The sequence below is a fragment of the Protomyctophum bolini genome, assembly GCF_963924005.1.
Source record: "Protomyctophum bolini genome assembly, chromosome: 8".
Taxonomy (NCBI): Eukaryota; Metazoa; Chordata; class Actinopteri; order Myctophiformes; family Myctophidae; genus Protomyctophum; species Protomyctophum bolini.
This window is the reverse complement of record NC_137869.1, coordinates 46,181,491-46,199,997: the sequence shown is the minus strand read 5'-3', so window position 1 is coordinate 46,199,997 and position 18,507 is coordinate 46,181,491. Positions and strand designations below refer to the sequence as shown.

At 43.1% G+C, this 18,507-nt stretch overlaps 1 protein-coding gene across 1 annotated transcript; it reads left to right on the top strand.

Annotated features, from left to right (window-relative positions):
- Nucleotides 1-3,853: 3,853 nt before the first annotated feature.
- LOC308320303 (protein NLRC3-like) lies at nt 3,854-17,968 on the top strand (the record flags this gene model as incomplete). The annotated part of the gene is made up of 5 exons (XM_080770616.1): nt 3,854-3,913; nt 11,529-11,600; nt 12,012-13,833; nt 16,819-16,992; nt 17,950-17,968. Exons 3-5 carry the CDS (start codon nt 12,125-12,127, stop codon nt 17,966-17,968), a joined length of 1,902 nt encoding a protein of 633 aa, XP_080626742.1. The 5' UTR covers nt 3,854-3,913; nt 11,529-11,600; nt 12,012-12,124.
- Nucleotides 17,969-18,507: the final 539 nt, after the last annotated feature.

Genomic DNA, 18,507 nt, shown 5'->3' with positions numbered 1-18,507 from the left:
GTGTGTGTGTGTGTGTGTGTGTGTGTGTGTGTCTATGCAATGCATGCATGTATATATATATATATATATATATATAATGTGAGCACTGAGCGGACACCAACACACAAGGCACTGTTTAGACTGGGCCACCACGGCCATTTATTATAGGTTAAATGCGCTTTTATGTGCGTGGCATTAAATGCAACTCAAAATGTCATTAATGAACAAAAACTCTGCCTCTTCTCTGGCGGGGGTCTCACTCCGTGGCTCGTCCACAGGTGGTTGGACCGCGGGGCAAGCGGGTCGGGGATCTCTCGGGGGCCGCGCTGCGGCGGGACGGGCCTCGCCAGCCCGGGTTCCAGGGTCGCTCAAAGAGCGAGCAGTCGGTTCCGATTAACAGGGGAACGGGTAGGTTGGGAACTACACCTGCCGTTACCGTGGCACTGCCTTTCGTGGTCTGCACATGTATCTGGCAGACCGGGTAGTGCCGCTGGTCACCGTGCACGCAGCTTACTGGTATCGAGTCGCTCTCCAACGGGCCTGCGTATTTATTCAGCGTGGACCAGTGTGACGACACTACCTGAATCGAGCAGCGCCTGGCTGTCAACGCCGTTGATTTTGACAGGCATGTTGGCGTGACCACGGGAAGCGGTGCCGGTATGGAGGCAGGCCTGGGGACCGTCCGTGCTGCTGGCCGAGGGCATCTGTTACGGTGGCAGAATGACTGAACCCAAATGCAGAGGGAAGTTCAAAATAACTGCTTTATTAAACAAAAAGTCAAGCTTACAAAATAAGTAGCAGTAGCAAAGAAAATAACCAATAAGTCCAAAAAGCAAAACCTTTCAGAAGCATAAAGTAGCCACGAGGAAGTCCATGAATGCAAACTCTTCAGTAAATACAAAAAGACAAACCCAAAACATCAAGGTAGAGCAGGAGACAATGACATGAAGCACCGGACAAGGAATTATGTTCTGACAGTTAGTTTGTGCAAGGAGTCCAGTATTTATAGGTGGGTTGATTGTAGCAGAGTTCACAGGTTTGTAATTGGCTGGGCTGAGGAGAGTGTAACCAGGTGTGTAACTAGGACTGAGGGCTGCAATGGGAAGTGGGAGTGGCCGAAGTGGAAAGACAGACACAACTGGGCAGAGGGAGAGATACAGAAAGAGGGGAATAAACAGGCAGAGGGCCAAATCATGACAGCATCAAGACATCTGCCCTGCCTGGGCACGCCCATGAAAGGTGGTCGTCCTGGCCGCATACGTAGCAGCGCCTCCCCGGGGGTCGGCCGCCTCTATCCGGGGCGGAGGTGCGCTGTCCACCTCGGGGTGGCGAGCGACCCGAGGGTGGGCCTCGTCGTCTGTCGCGGCCGCCGCGCTCCTCGCCGCTCTGCTTCGGGTTCGGGGCCTCCGTTTTTGCTCCTCTCGTCATTTCAACTATTGCCTGGTGTCGTGGTGCGAGAGGATGAGTGAGATTTCGCTTACCGCCAAGCATACCCGAACTGTCCCTGTCAGCTGTCAGTGGAGAATGAGCGCAGGGGCAGACATCTCTGTCCTTTTAGCCTGGCATAGGCGCGTGCACTTGGCCTTGAGCCAATAGGTGCACTTGGCCTTGAGCCAATAGGTAGGCGGGGTAGTTTGTCTGCTCGATGACGAGGCCGAGTGGGCGTGTCCTCCTTGGCCGCGCTCTGCCTCCTCCCCACTGGCTGTCTGGGCTATTATGCTTACCTGGCGGGTGGTTGCCTAGCGACACCCCACAATATATATATATATGTTTACACCTTACTGACAAACTTGAAGACCAGTAGACTCTGAAACAGCTCTACAAGCCTACAACAAGGGTTTACTACTACTTACTACACGCATGCACGTGCACACGTACGTGCACGCACACGCTCACACACACACACACACACACACACACACACACACACACACACACACGCACACACAGTTTGAAAAGATGAAGAGCCTTGACTCGAAACGTCAATTATACTGCCATTCAATCTCTCTCTCTCTCTCTCTCTCTCTCTCTCTCTCTCTCTATCTCTGCAGATTGCACCAGTGATGTTCCAGAGACTTCAGAGAGCAGTGCATCTTCCTCTCAGAGACCAAATGATGGTAAACATCCATCTACTGTATTTCAATACAATACATTCAGCATAGACCATAGAGACGCCAACAAATTCCCGACCCCAAATGAGACAGTGCCACCACTTCTGGTCCGTTAGAAAATAAGTCATAAAGAAATGTTTTCTATTCCAGTACTGCGACCGGAAATAGGCCAATGTAACGGCCCAAAACAGCAAAATTGTTGCACGAGCGTGAAGGGGGGGGCCCTTCGAGCTTCAGTGCCCAGGGGCCCTCAGAGGTGTTAATCCAGCCCTGCACGTGACATGTTCAAAATATAGACTCGTAGCCTCGTAGAGACAGCGGTGTCACTGAAATGCGTCTCCCCTCTGCTCTGTTAACATAATGGGTAACCCATTCAAGTTGTAAATTAAATGTGAGACACATTGAAGATATGTTGACAAAGACACTCCATACATTTGGAAACATATTTTTATTTAAATCAATATCATTTTAAAAGTAGGCTATAAGTACAGTTGCATTTCAACTGGCTTCTATGGCTGGCCTGACCGTTCTAACGGACCAGAAGTGGTGGCGCTGTGTGTGTCTCTATTACATTCAATCACTTCCTGTTTGGAAGGCACCATGGGGACAACAACTAATCGGGTTGTGATTGTGATGCCAATCAAGATGGCGTCACAAAGGGTGCTTCCACACAGTGGACAGCACCCCCACCCCTCCCCCGCACAAGTGCAGGGAGTCAGGGACCATATAGGTGATTTGTTTTTGCCTCGAGCATAATGAAAGAAAGGCACCTATACAAGATCAACATTTTTCTTTCAAAACGATGATAATGCTAGTGTGTTACTGTGTTTGAATGTATGGTTTGAATAGAACACAATGTTTCATTGCTAATAAGAAAAATAAATAACATTTTGGATTTTTTCTAAATCATTTCATTGATTGATTGATTGAAATATTTATTAACAGTTTGCAGAATTACAGTACATTTCAAGCACAAACTCAATACAAAGACTGTTAACTGTGACATTTAGAGACACACAAATAGATACTTCTATATAGTAAAGAACAGAACAGGAATTAATCATAAAGGAAGCAAAAAGGGAAAAGATATACATTGAGGGTAAAAGGGGGGGGGGGATTCAGATTTTACAGGGGCCAGTTTCGAATTGCAGCCATCCGTAGGTGCCCTTTGAGAGCGGTTTTGAAGGAGTCAAGGGATTCACATCTCTTAATGACTGTTGGTAGGGCGTTCCACATTCAGGCTATTATTATTGTGGTAATTCAACATTACAGTATCATTAGAAGTACAAGGCATAAAAATGAAATTAAATAGGTGAAAAAAGGGGGTAAAATAAGTGGTTACTCAACAAAAATAAAAAGTACTCGTATCGGTACTCGGTATCGGCGAGTACTTAAAATAAAGTACTCGTACTCGTACTTGGTCTGAAAAAAATGGTATCGGGACATCTCTAATATATATATATATATATATATGTTTACAAGTTACTGACAAACTTGAAGACCAGTAGACTCTGAAACAGCTCTACAAGACTACAACAAGGGTTTACTACTACTTACTACACGCATGCACGTGCACACGTACGTGCACGCACACGCTCACACACACACACACACACACACACACACACACACACACACACACACACACACGCACACACAGTTTGAAAAGATGAAGAGCCTTGACTCGAAACGTCAATTATACTGCCATTCAATCTCTCTCTCTCTCTCTCTCTCTCTCTCTCTCTCTATCTCTGCAGATTGCACCAGTGATGTTCCAGAGACTTCAGAGAGCAGTGCATCTTCCTCTCAGAGACCAAATGATGGTAAACATCCATCTACTGTATTTCAATACAATACATTCAGCATAGACCATAGAGACGCCGACAAATTCCCGACCCCAAATGAGACAGTGCCACCACTTCTGATCCGTTAGAAAATAAGTTGATGTATATATTTTGTGTCAAATGACCCTTGTCTGGTAGCAGCGATGGTTGAATGAGTGGGAAGAAACGGTGGCAGGCAGCAAGTTGCAGTCTTACGAATCCTTCAGCTTTATTGTCAGGATTCACTCAGTCAGTACAAGGCAGCAGGCACGGGCTGAAGGCCCCGTGCCCAGGATGTCACATTCGTAGCCAATCTATGTGAACACACAACAGTGTTTCCAACATTGCAGTTTATTCAATTCAAAGTCCCTCCTCCGGATACAAACAGGCTACCTCCGCTATTATGAGAGCCAATCAAAACGTTATACTCACAGGATGTTCCTATGAGTAGGAGGGACACATTTGCATGTAGTTTCATGTGGCACACAGTGACTATACTTAACGATACGGTTTATATCAATAGGACTAACTAAATATCTATACTATATATGAAGTTTTGCAGAACCTTATTTAACACATAATGTCACAAAGGTATAATGTAATGTATTAGTAACAGGTCTAACTGATTAAATCACAAATACATTTGTAGGCTAGAGAACAGAGAGCAGGAAGCTCCCTGAACACACACACACAGCTGTTGGATTGCCTGTTGAGGTTAGAACTGTCCCGCGACCCCCCTGGGGTCTTGACAGCTTCTAACAGAAACAGGCCCGATTGTAAATACCTCTACGCAGTTTACTCTTTGTATGAAGTCACCACAGTGTATATGTCCTGTGGGTCAGCCTGTGTCCTTAATCTGATCCATATTCATCATATTCCCCCCTCAACAGGCTTTTACGCCTGTTGCAATATCCTTACAGCATCAGAATCCATAACCTGCCAAATTAATATTTCCAAAAATCATTTTTTTTATTATTATTATTTTTTTTTAAATTCAAAATTAATCATTAAACCATAGTTTGACATGATAAGACCCCCCTCGACACAGGAGCACCTTGTTAACCACCTAAATTGTATCAGAACAAACCCTCTCTTGTAGACAGGTTTGAACCATTATGTAAAATGCTATTTTGACCAAATCAAATTCCTATACTGATAAAATTCAAATACCTGTAAATGAAAAGTTAACACTCATAACATAACAAATAAACACAAACATCCCTAAAAATAGTACCATTTCCAGTACCTTGCTATATCTACTTGACTCATGTCAGCACAGAATACAACAAACTCAAACATCAAAACATTATTTTCAGACATTAATCACAATCCAGATGAACAATGATCTTTTCTTTCTCATGACGCAAATTGTTCAGACGTCCAGACACGCGGTAGGAAATGATTCCCACATTTCTTTTTTCGCCTACAGAATAACAACACTTGGAAAAATCCTTCTTGATTCTCAGGACTGGCATAGCTCTCAGATCTGTAGGTACAGAGCAGACAGGCACCTTATGTCTCCGCACAAGTGTACCTTCGAGCAATCACAAGGCTCTAGTGGACAGCTTATTGTACAATCATGTCAATCATGAAAGCAATAGCATTGAAACTCTCTTCTCCTCATTGTAACATGAACGTTGGAACGCTCCCCACTCCTCTCTTCAGAGCAGAAGTGGTTCCTCTCCTCCATTTCAGCATGAGCCCTCGATCCTTCCGACACCTTCCTGCAGCCAGCGCAGCAGCAGCTGTGAAGATCACCTGCTGTTTTGATCTCCTCTCAGTAGAAGCTGATTTCAGGAGCTCCTCTCTCATGTTGTGTAGACAGCTGCCTGTGGACACACCCCCCTGGACTCTTGGTCCTCTTGGGTGGATGACCCCATCTTCCTGTTGGCCCTGTCGGATGTCACCTGTTGACATCCTCTTGAACCTGTAGACCACTGGTGTAGATGGAATCCATGTATGGACTCCTCTCTTCCACACCTATTAAAAGGAAAATATGCAGGCCTATCTAGAGAAGTTTCCCTAGTTCTGGCATGGCAGAAGAATGTTATCAACTCACTGATGTCAAATCAACCAGCTCATTATGAAAGGGCAGGACTGGTGGTTAAGCTGAGGGGCATATTGTTTTAACCCTGAAAACATTCAACCTTGGTTGTACTTCCCTCGGCTGAAAAGCTCCTCTCCTGGAGATATGCCACTCCTGGAGATATGGGTCAAAAAAACCCTCAGTCACCAGCTATAGCCAGCTGCTCAGATCACAGAGTATGCGAATCCCCATGATCACTATATGTAAAATGTAAGGTGGTGTCAGCCGCCGCCTTCACCACCCCCCACACACACATAGGGCACCTTGACTAAGGCCAATAATTTGTTCAGAGTCCTTGCAATCTACTTTTGACATCAGACTCCTCCAGTCACTCCTGACTCCGTTAGAGCAAAGATCTTCAAACACTGTCCCACTCCCATCTGTTTCTCTAAATTAGTACCCCCCAATAAATAACTGCTCACAGTTCACAGTGGGTCTTCTAAAACAGACAGTGGTAGAGAAGATTAGACATGACAGGACAGGAGGTCCACGCCCGTATCTATCTAGGGTGAAAAGGAAATAGCTCTTGTCTCTCCCCCTCTTAGTAATACTACCGGACATAGCTTGGCCTGTCCCCAAGTAAGTATTTGTATGAAGTTCATTCATACATTCATTGATTTCATTCGCTCACTCACACATTATGCTCAATCAAACATTGTGATTTCACTCACACATATTCACACATTCAGGCTCGTGATCTTCTCATTTAAACCCCTGGCCAGCCTACCCCAATTCAAGCTTCATATGACCTGGCAAGCAGTTGCTTCTCCCGACACCCTTAAGATGTACCAAATCAAATTCCACCGCCAAAATAACAAAAATTCAACAGTAGACAACGTCTACCATTGCTATGCCTTTTTTAAATGAGAAGATCCCATGCCGCAGACACTCATACAGAGTCGCTTGAAATGCCGCAGACACTCTCATACAGAGTCGCTTGAAATTACTGCTACTATTTAGTAACATTATTTTCAAACCCTTCAAACATAACACATTCTGACATTCATATCACACAATATGACAAGGTAGAAGTATTGTTTCTTAGACTACTCCCCTTGACTCACTCACACACACAAAAGCGACACAATGTGCCGTGTCCTCTCACACACACGGGAAACCATAATGGTCATCCGAAACACTCATTTGCCTACAACCAAACTCATGTAATTAGTAGATGTAGATTTCCCTCATTCTAAGCAACTGTTTTATCCTATTATCAAATTACTCATGCCGACTATATATTTCTTTTTATTTGTACCACTAAAAAAAACATGTAGGATTAACAATCCCTAATTAACCTATATTTTACCAAAATGTAGTCATTTCTAATGAGAAATGCATTCTCAGTTACCTTCTAAATTTAGCTTGGACCCCCAAATTAAACCCACACTTTTAAAACCTGTATTGTCCCCAATCTCTGAGTTTGAGCACAAGACAACAAGCCATAGAGCTGTTGTCTCCGTCAAATTGAAAATGAACCTCTGCCATAATATCTATATTATCCATTTAAGAAAAAAGTCAATCTACTTTTTAAAACAGCCACTGATCAAAAAAATGAGGTAACAACCACTCCGTTCAGACGATCTGATTTGAATAGCCATCCCAGCTACTACTTCTCCAAAAGGCCTAATCCCAAACCATAATTACTACAGTGAAGTTAATAGTCTCCTATTTCGATTACCATATGCCTAATGGATACTTTAGCTCCACATTTTAACACAGACATTGTCCATAACTGCACCTTAAATAATTTCTTAATTTTAATTTCACACATACACTCTAACGTACATGATTAGCCATTTTATCTATTTTTAGTTCATGCTTCAAGTTTTATTTATTAACCTCCTATTAATTCCCATTCATTAATCTAATTTGTTTATAATGTATTAACCTCCTACTAACCTCCCCCCTTGAGCCATCACCATTTTATGGCTCATGACAGGAATCTCAAAGAAAACAGTGCAAAGTCACCAGGCACACCCTGTATCATTATATGCCATCTATAAATCAACACACCACTCTCACCAGTCACAGAAGTACACAAATACACTCACACAGTCAGTAGAATAAATCAACCGACACACACACAACACAGACGTACCCATGCACCCAAGGCACATGCACTCACGCACGCACTCCAAAATCCCAGGCTCGTTTGTCAAGCCAAAGATAGAGAATATTCTATCAAACATCATGACTGTCCCCTCCCAAAAAGAGCAGACCTGAACTAACTAAAAACCAGATGAAAAAACATACACCGGTCACATAATAACCCCAAGAACACACACGAAGTCCCCCACGAAATCAGCACCAAAAGAGCGCATACCCACACACGCACGCATGCGCACACGGAGCGGGCATAAGGGAAAACCGCAAAGGCAAGATCACAACAAGTCGTTCGTGAAACCTGCAACAAATAACAAATATAACGAAAACAAATCAGCATGTCCCCCATATGACAGACATCACAAGGAAAGTGACCACAACGCAAACGAAAAACAAAGTATTAAAGTTTAAACACTTTCGTACCTGCATGAACTACAAAGGGATTCCCCTCTCCTCCGGAGAAAACTCCCACCCCCACAACATGAAGGTACTATAGTAGACACGGTCCCATAACGAACCACAGAAAAAACAAGAGATCTCAATCCAACATCATTCACCATACAAGCATATGCGTCCGATCATAAATCACCAGAAAAAACCGCCAGCCCAGGGGGAAGTAGAATGTTAGTCTAATAAAATGTCGAACGCCAAAATCGACCCCAAAACAGCGAAAATAGACTTCATTCCTGAATAGAAACCAACCCCCACTCAATTTAAGCAAGCAGCTTTCCCCACTGCAACCCTCAACCTGGACAGCACACGCAGGCCACATAAAGAACTGCAGTTCGTAATATGGAATATAGGCCTTCCTCACTGCCGGCGACACAAAGATGGTTCGGATTGGCCCAACGTGAGAAATACATAATTTCAAACTCCAACACGACATAATTATTCTTAACCCATCTTTGCCGTCGGCCCAGATTATTCCGACTAAACCCGTGAAGATATTTTCCCAGGATCCAACTAAAATCACCCGCATAGTTGTTTCCTTTGAATTGGAATAACCGACCCAAAAACAGCGCTGGGTAATCACCCAACATGGGAAATACACAATACATGCTCCCATAGAATAGAAACAAAGGCAATGTTTATATAGTAAAAAACCATATCTTCTGCATTAATAGCCAGGAATGCCTTATAAACGAACCATCACTTGACGACGGAACATTTATAAAGTTAAAATTGTACTTAATTGTCGTAAAAAATGCATTTACCAGGGATAAGGACGAGGTCTTGGTCGCCCGGTGTGTACAGTTAAAATAAAACAATGGTAAATTAAATGCGTTGTCTACTGAGCGGACTTACTCTGCCCCTCTCCTCCCCCAACTCACCCCATCACCGCGACCACACCGCCACCCACAAAACCAGCCGCAGGTTCGTCTTGCGTGGCGTAGAAAAAACTCCACCAACAACCCACCAACATTGGGCGCCATCTGATGTATATATTTTGTGTCAAATGACCCTTGTCTGGTAGCAGCGATGGTTGAATGAGTGGGAAGAAACGGTGGCAGGCAGCAAGTTGCAGTCTTACGAATCCTTCAGCTTTATTGTCAGGATTCACTCAGTCAGTACAAGGCAGCAGGCACGGGCTGAAGGCCCCGTGCCCAGGATGTCACATTCGTAGCCAATCTATGTGAACACACAACAGTGTTTCCAACATTGCAGTTTATTCAATTCAAAGTCCCTCCTCCGGATACAAACAGGCTACCTCCGCTATTATGAGAGCCAATCAAAACGTTATACTCACAGGATGTTCCTATGAGTAGGAGGGACACATTTGCATGTAGTTTCATGTGGCACACAGTGACTATACTTAACGATACGGTTTATATCAATAGGACTAACTAAATATCTATACTATATATGAAGTTTTGCAGAACCTTATTTAACACATAATGTCACAAAGGTATAATGTAATGTATTAGTAACAGGTCTAACTGATTAAATCACAAATACATTTGTAGGCTAGAGAACAGAGAGCAGGAAGCTCCCTGAACACACACACACAGCTGTTGGATTGCCTGTTGAGGTTAGAACTGTCCCGCGACCCCCCTGGGGTCTTGACAGCTTCTAACAGAAACAGGCCCGATTGTAAATACCTCTACGCAGTTTATTCTTTGTATGAAGTCACCACAGTGTATATGTCCTGTGGGTCAGCCTGTGTCCTTCATCTGATCCATATTCATCATATTCATAAAGAAATGTTTTCTATTACAGTACTGTCCCATATGTTTGATTTCTCCGTTTTAATGTCACACACCTGTCATTTCCAATACATTTGTGTTTCGTTTTATAGGCTATATCTATGTGTGGAAAGATATCCAAACAGCATCTTGCAAGACTAATTATTAATACTAATCTGGAGAATTGACTAGGAAGTTGAAAATGCCGGGATAAGTTACTCCTCCATTTAGTTGGGTTATTTCCCGAACTACATTCAGCCAAGTTAATTATACAACAACGGTAAAACACACCGTCCGCGGTGCGTAAAACATATATAAGCCCACGAGACATGTTCAAAATATAGACTCGTAGCCTCGTAGAGACAGCCGTGTCACTGAAATGCGTCTCCCCTCTGCTCTGTTAACATAATGGGTAACCCATTCAAGTTGTAAATTAAATGTGAGACACACTGAAGATTATGTTGACAAAGACACTCCAAACATTTTTATTTAAATCAATATAATTTATTAAGTAGGCTATAAGTACAGTTGCATTTCAACTGGCTTCTATGGCTGGCCTGCGGTACACCGTTCTAACGGACCAGAAGTGGTGTGTCTCTATTACATTCAATCACTTCCTGTTTGGAAGGCACCATGGGGACAACAACCAATCGGGTTGTGATGCCAATCAAGATGGCATCACAAAGGGTGCTTCCACACAGTGGAGTCACGAAGATGCCAAAAGCATCTTCGTGGATCTACTGTCTGGATGCAGTCAAACAGGTACGACAGGAACCAACCATCTTCACATATCAGCACTCCTTACACAGAACAGCCAATCCTGGACAGGGCGACAGACTTTAAATAGTGTAAACGATAAAAATATATTCTCATGCAACATATCTCTCTCTCTCTCTCTCTCTCTCTCTCTCTCTCTCTCTCTCTCTCTCTCTCTCTCTGTGTCTTTACAGATTGCACCAGTGATGTTCCAGAGACTTCAGAGAGCAGTGCATCTACCTCTCAGAGACCAAATGATGGTAAACATCCATCTACTGTATTTCAATACAATACATACAGTATGGACTATAGAGACACACAGCACCGACAAATATCACACACCCCCAAATGAGACAAATTCACCCCCCCCAAATGAGACAACTCTCTCTCTATCTCTCTCTCTCTCTCTCTCTCTCTCTCTCTATCTATCTATCTCTATCTCTATCTCTCTCTCTCTCTCTCTCTCTCTCTCTCTCTCTCGTAGCAGATGTCAGTGATGTTGGAGAGTCTTCAGGTAGCAGTCCCCTCACCACGTCCTCACAGCCTCCACAGGAAGGTAATCATTCATTAATTTCAATAGGAGCAGAGTGTCTCTAGTCAGTGTGCAGAGGAAAAGTATTTAGTTACATAAAAAGTTATTCTGATTGAAATATTATTTTAAATATGTCTGGTCAAAATGTATTGTCTATTTACTTCTGTCTGGTATATACTTACATACAGTGGTGATAAAAAAACTTGTGCAACAGAGCTGACTGTCACCTATATATCACTATATCACCTTTGTTTTTAAAAATAAGCAACCAAGCAGATACATTGTAATCATTGTAATCATCATAGTGATTCAAAATAGATTTTATACTCTTTTTTTTTAAGTGTTATAATGTAGGCTATTATTATTCATCAAGTTAAGAAAACTCACCCATGTAATACTTTCTATTAATATAAGGATTGACTTTGTTCCTTCCAGATTTGCTCGTGGACACACAAGGACATGTAAAGCTACGTATTTCCATCTACCAAAACGGTCTTAAAGCAAGAGTTGTAAAACCATTTGCGAGTGTACCTGAAGGGACATTCCAAATGGAGGATAAGAAGCATTTTAAAGGATGCTACACACATGTCAGAATCATACAATTGGAGGACACAGAGTTCAGCAGTGAGCATGAGGTCATACAGATGGAGATGAAGAAAGCAGGCCAGGAGATCCGACTCAGTGCAATCTTTAAATCACCTTCTGGAGAAAACATTAGAATAGTGATGACTATTGGTATCGCAGGAGTTGGCAAATCCTTTCTCGTACACAAGTTTGTTTCTGACTGGGCAAAGAAAGAAAATGAACTTCCACATCTCACATTTGTGTTCCAATTCCGCCATCTAAATGTGCTGCAGGGAGGAGAGTTTAGTTTGTCACAACTAATTCACAAATGCATCCACACAACCAAATTCATCCCGGAAGAGGCTCTCGATTATATCTTCACAACGCTGCAGGAGTCAGGAATCAAAGATTACGACCAAAGTCCCTTCAAACTTCTGTTTGTCTTCGATGGTCTCGATGAAAGCAATTTAAATTTACGCTTCAAGACGGCCCGTGTCTGCCCCGGTGACTTCACCCATCCCACCTCCCTGGAAGTCTTACTGGTAAACCTCATAGAAGGAAAACTGCTACCCTGTGCTCACATCTGGATAACCACACGCCCTGCAGCAGCCAAACAGATCCCTTCTTGTTTTGTTGACATAGTGACAGAAGTGCAAGGGTTCAGTGATGACATGAAGAAGGAGTACATCATGAAGAGATTCAGTGATGAGAACCAGGCCAACAGAGTCATCTCACACATCAATGAATCAAGGAGCATCCGCATCATGTGTGAAATCCCAATGTTCTGTTCGATCACTGTCACAGTTTTGCAGCCCCTGGTGAAGACAGACCAGACTGGTGAGCTGCCCAAGACCCAGACTGAGATGTACTGCCGCTTCGTCTCTCTTCAGGCATGGAAGGATGGGGAGAAGTATGACACACCGGCTGATAGAGCTGTTCTTCTGAAGCTGGCCAGACTGGCATTTGAACACCTGAAGACAGGGAACCTGATCTTCTACCAAAAAGACCTGAAAAAATGTGGTCTTGGTGTTGAAGACGCCCCACAGTACTCAGCCTTGTGCACAGAGATCTTCAAAAAAGACAGTGATTGCTTCCAGGGAGAGCACATCTACTGCTTTGTTCATCTGAGCGTTCAGGAGTTTCTGGCTGCAGTTTATCTGTTCCACTGTTTCACAGAGAGGAAGATGAATGTATTGTACACATTCCTGGACTGGAAGATATTCCTGTTACCAATCAGGTCCCTGGACGGTTTCCTGAAGAAAGCCATGCTCAAAGCCCTGAAGAGTGAAAACGGCCACCTGGACCTCTTTGTGCGTTTCCTTCATGGCCTCTCACTGGAGTCCAATCAGTGTCTGTTACGAGCCCTGCTGGGTCAGACCGAGAACAGTTCAGAGAGCGTCCAGAAAGCCATCCAGAACCTGAAGGAGATGAACACCAATGCCTCACCTGACAGATGTATCAACATCTTCCACTGTCTGATGGAGATGAAGGACCAGTCAGTATACCAGCACATCCAAACATACCTGAAGTCCGACAAGACAGAGAAACTCTCTGAGACCCAATGTTCAGCTCTGGCCTACATGCTGCAGATGTCAGAGGAGGTTCTGGATGAGTTGGACCTGAGCAAATACAAGACATCCTTGGAGGGGCTACGGAGACTGATCCCAGCTTTGAGGAACTGCATAAAGGCTAAGTTAGTAGTTCATTATCAAGTTATTAGTGCCACATGGGACACCCATTATATAATGGGTGTCCCCTGGGCTAGTTAATTAAACTTTCACATTTTCCCCTCTGTGTCCCTTCCTGCAATGGTAAAGGATCGTGGATTAAATTAAAACAAGTTACGTTCACAAATCACCACAATTTTATCAACACTTTATTATTCACTTTCCACTGAAAAATGGCCCGTGAGCCATGTGATCTGACTCCTACACTCACTATGTTAGTTGAGACAGGTGATCTGACTCCTACACTCACTATGTTAGTTGAGACAGGTGATCTGACTCCTACACTCACTATTGTAGTTGAGAAAGGTGATCTGACTCATACCCTCACTATGTTAGTTGAGAACAGGCGATCTGACTCCTACACTCACTATGTTAGTTTAGACAAGTGGTCTAACTCCTACACTCACTACATAAGATCAGCTATTTTCAGAACAAGTTGGGCTGAATAATACTTTTTTATTTGAGGTTATGTGACATGAAAAGGTTTGAGAAAGGCTTAGCTTAGTATAAAACTGTGTGGCACCATTGAGCATTTTCATCTGCCAAAAATATGGACGCCTGACTTAATGTGGTTAACATTTTATTTTCCAAGGCCTGTGGTCAGTTAGGTAGGGACAAAATTTATCAATACCACAATGTTATAAGTCTGGTATTCAAAATTGAATTGAGTAAAAGTCAAAATATACATAAAATACTTAAAGTAAAAGTACTCATTACGCAAAATGTCCCATTTCACCAGTTATCAAAATGTATACAAATATTCATTTTTAAATAGCTGATACAAGGTTGCAACGTGTGTCATTGCGGTGCGTTGTGAGCTTGTAGAGAAGAATTTAGGGCTGAAGTGGTTACTGTATGTTTTTGAATGCGTGCGTGCGTGCAGTTACTTACCTGCAGTTGAAGCATACATCTGAAGCATACATGAAGCATACATCTGGTATGGAATGTGCTATACAATTAAAATGGACTTGACTAAAAACAGTTAATGACACATAATCTGTATTTGGCCGTGGATGTTGTTCCAGGGACTCCCCCCAGAAGCAAAGATTTGAGCTAAAAAGTTTAGCTCTGAAAGAATATATATTCAAAGATTTGCGCCACACTTTCGCGATAAAAAAAAATAGCAGATCTACAAGCTCGTAGCGCGGCACTCGGTGCCACACTATGAGCCGTCATGAATGGGTTAACCCATTCAGGACGGGAACCCCTTTTGGTGTTTTAAGCATTATGTTATACTTTAGATTTTGAAAATGTGGCGCAAATCTTTGAATACAGTATATATTCTTTCACAGCAAACTTTTTTAACTCAAATCTTTGCTTCTGGGGGGTTCCTGGAACAACATATTTTGAGATAGGGTTCGGCAGCAAAATAAATGATTAATCTGGGGTTTGACATGAAAAACGTTGACCACCACTGACATAGAATTGTTTTCAGAAAACTTTTAGGATTTAGAAGCCTTTAAAAAAATCAGCTTCAGGTCTAAAAAGGGTCAAAATAAAGTACTCATTACGCACAATGTTCCATTTCACCACTTTTCAAAATGTACATAGGCTAAATCTTTTGAAAAAGTAGATCTACAAGCTCGCAATGTGTCGGTGCGTTGTGAGCTTGTAGACTACTCATCCTAAGGAAATTGCGGGATTTGAAAGACTCCACTTCTCTCTCTCTCTCTCTCTCTCTCTCTGGACAAAAGTACTTACAATTGAAATAAACGTATCAATAACACAATGTAGAACTCTGTTAGGTGAATGTCCGGTAGGTATTCAAAATGTACTGTACTTGAGTAAAATTACCAAATTAGTTGCTGTGAGAGTGAGGTCTAGCCAACACCAACTCGGGATTCCTGGATCGCTGCCCTCCACAAATTCCTATCCAACATCAGGTTATTGAGCTCTGCAGTGTTGTTAGCCAAGCTGTCGCGCCGCAGCACGTCTACATAGGTGGTACGCTTCTTTCCCCTCCTGGCTTTGCCCTGGGTTGGCTCCCATAGGGTCAATGTACAGTACTTGCCTCAAGTTCTGGGTGCCTGGCGCAGTGCCCTGCCAGCCTCATCCTTCTCTCTCTGACTTTGTCCGTGACCCGTGGTAGGTCCCCATATAATACCAAAATACCAAATAATTGGCATCAAAATATACTTACCCATTCAGGACGGGAAACCCTTTTGGTGTTTTAGGCATTATGTTATACTTTAGCTATTGAAAAATCGTGAAAATGTGGCGCAAATCTTTGAATATATATTCTTTCACAGCGAATGTTTTTAACTAAAATCTTTGCTTCTGGGGGGTCCCTGGAGCAACATATTTTGAGATAGCGGTCGGCAGCAAAATAAATGATTAATCTGGGGGTCCTTGACATGAAAAAGGTTGACCACCACTGACATAGAAACATAGATTTTTCAGAAAACTTTTAGGATTTAAATGGGTTAAAATATAGTACTAATTATGCAGAATGTTCCTTTTCACCACTTTTCAAAATGTACACAAATCTTTCGTAAAAAGCAGATCTACAAGCTCGCAGTGTGTCGGTGCGTTGTGAGCTTGTAGAAGTATATAGGGCTGAAGTGGTTACTGTTATGTAATAATAATCTAAATCTACAAGGTAACTACAGTATAGTAACTATAGTTACTTTACACCACTGTGTGTGTGTGTGTGTGTGTGTGTGTGCATGCGTGCGCACGTGCGTGCACGCGTGCGTGTGCGCATGTGTGTGTGTGCGCGCATCCGCGTGTGTGTGTGTGTGTGTGTGTGTGTGTGTATCCGCGGGCGCGTGTGTGTCCGCGCATGTGTGTCCGCACGCGTGTGTGTGTGGGTGTATATTTATAATAATGTATTATTTTAATGTGAAGCACACTGAGTATCTGTTATGAAATGTGTTGTACAAATAAAATGGACTTGACTAAAGACATTTAATGAGACAGAATAACATTTTCATGTGTTCATCTCCATTCAGGTTGAGGAGATGTGGACTCACAGAAAGATGCTGTGAAGATCTGGCCTCAGTTCTCTGCTCCAACTCCTCTAGTCTGACATACCTGGACCTGGGGGATAACAAGCTGCACGACGCAGGCGTTAAGCGTCTCTGTGTTGGACTGATGTCAACACATTGTAGACTGAAGGCGCTCAGGTCAGTAGTCCTTCATCACTCTCTCTCTCTCTCTCTCACTTTCTCTCTCTCTCAAGCACAACACACACCGGCTCCGTCCGACGCGGCGCAACGCCTGGAAAATAGAACTGGTTCTATCGGCGCGTCTGGCAAGGCGTCAGCGCGCGTCGGACGCCGCCGGTGTGCGATAGGTTCATTGAAAATAACGGAGGCGGCTGTTTTGACGCGCGGCGGTCGCAGACGGTGTGGGAGGCCGTTCATTATCTCTCTCTCTCTCTTTCTTATCTCTCTCTCTCTTTCTTATCTCTCTCTCTCTTTCTTATCTCTCTCTCTCTCTCTCTCTCTCTCTCTCTCTCTGAGTGGGTGTGGATGTGCTGCTGAGTGTGTGAGAAGCGTTTGGTTTGTTTCCTAAGTTTGTTTCTTTCAAACTTTATTTTTCTTTATTTTTCCTTTGATTTGTTAGTTAGTAACAGTTTTCACAGTGGGTTTAATTTGTGGGCGCATTGTTAATTTGTTTGTTAAACAATGAAAGCGCTAATACCAGGACTGACAAGGAAACACGGCATTAAGGGCCGATTCATACTCCTGTTTCGGCGCTGTAGTGCCGAAATGATTTCGGCTCGTCAGAAAATTTCAGTAGCACCGAAGAGCCGACTTTAGGACGGTACCCGCCCCCCCGAACCTCAAATGACGTCAAATTGTAGGCTCTACAGAGCCGAACCGACTTTTATTCGGCTCTAAAATAGGAGTATGAATCGACCCTTAGATTGCCTCTGCTATTCCTTGTTCAGTAGAACAATGTGGTTTAGCTGTCGGAGAAGTTGTTGGTTACAACAATGTGAAATCTGCCGCTCGTATGAATGGCGCGGTTGTGATTTTAGTTGACAGTGTTGACAAAGTGCATATTTTGGTGGAGCGTGGTGTTGTGATAAACGGATCATTTGTTTCTGTGTCTCCCCTTTCTACACCGTCCAAAAGAATCAAGATCACTAATTAGATTAGATTAGATTAAATTAGATTCAATTTATTGTCACTGCACATAGTATACAAATACTTTGACAATGAAATGAATGGTGGCGTCCAACCAGAGTGCAATACAGTAATGCAGTAATGGAATAAATATACTAGTAGTTGAATGTACAGAATGTACAGTATGTACAGTAATATATAATAAATAGTAAATAAATAGAAAAATAGATAATGAAGTATAAATAGAAATGAGGAGTATGCATGTATATACACACCCACACAAGCCATAAGCCATGACATGCTAGTGTATGTATATGGTGTGAGCATGAGAGTTCAGTGTCATTGAAGAGGGGCAGAGTTCAGCAGGGAGACAGCAACAGGAAAGAAGCTGTTCCTGAGCCTACTGGTGCGGGAACCAATAGATCTGTAGCGCCTCCCGGATGGAAGAAGGGCAAATAGTCTGTGGTTTGGGTGAGAGGGGTCTTTCAGGATGCCTCTCGCCCTACGCAGACATCTTTGGCGCTGTAGATCCTCAATGGACGGGAGTTGGGTGCCAATGATGTACTG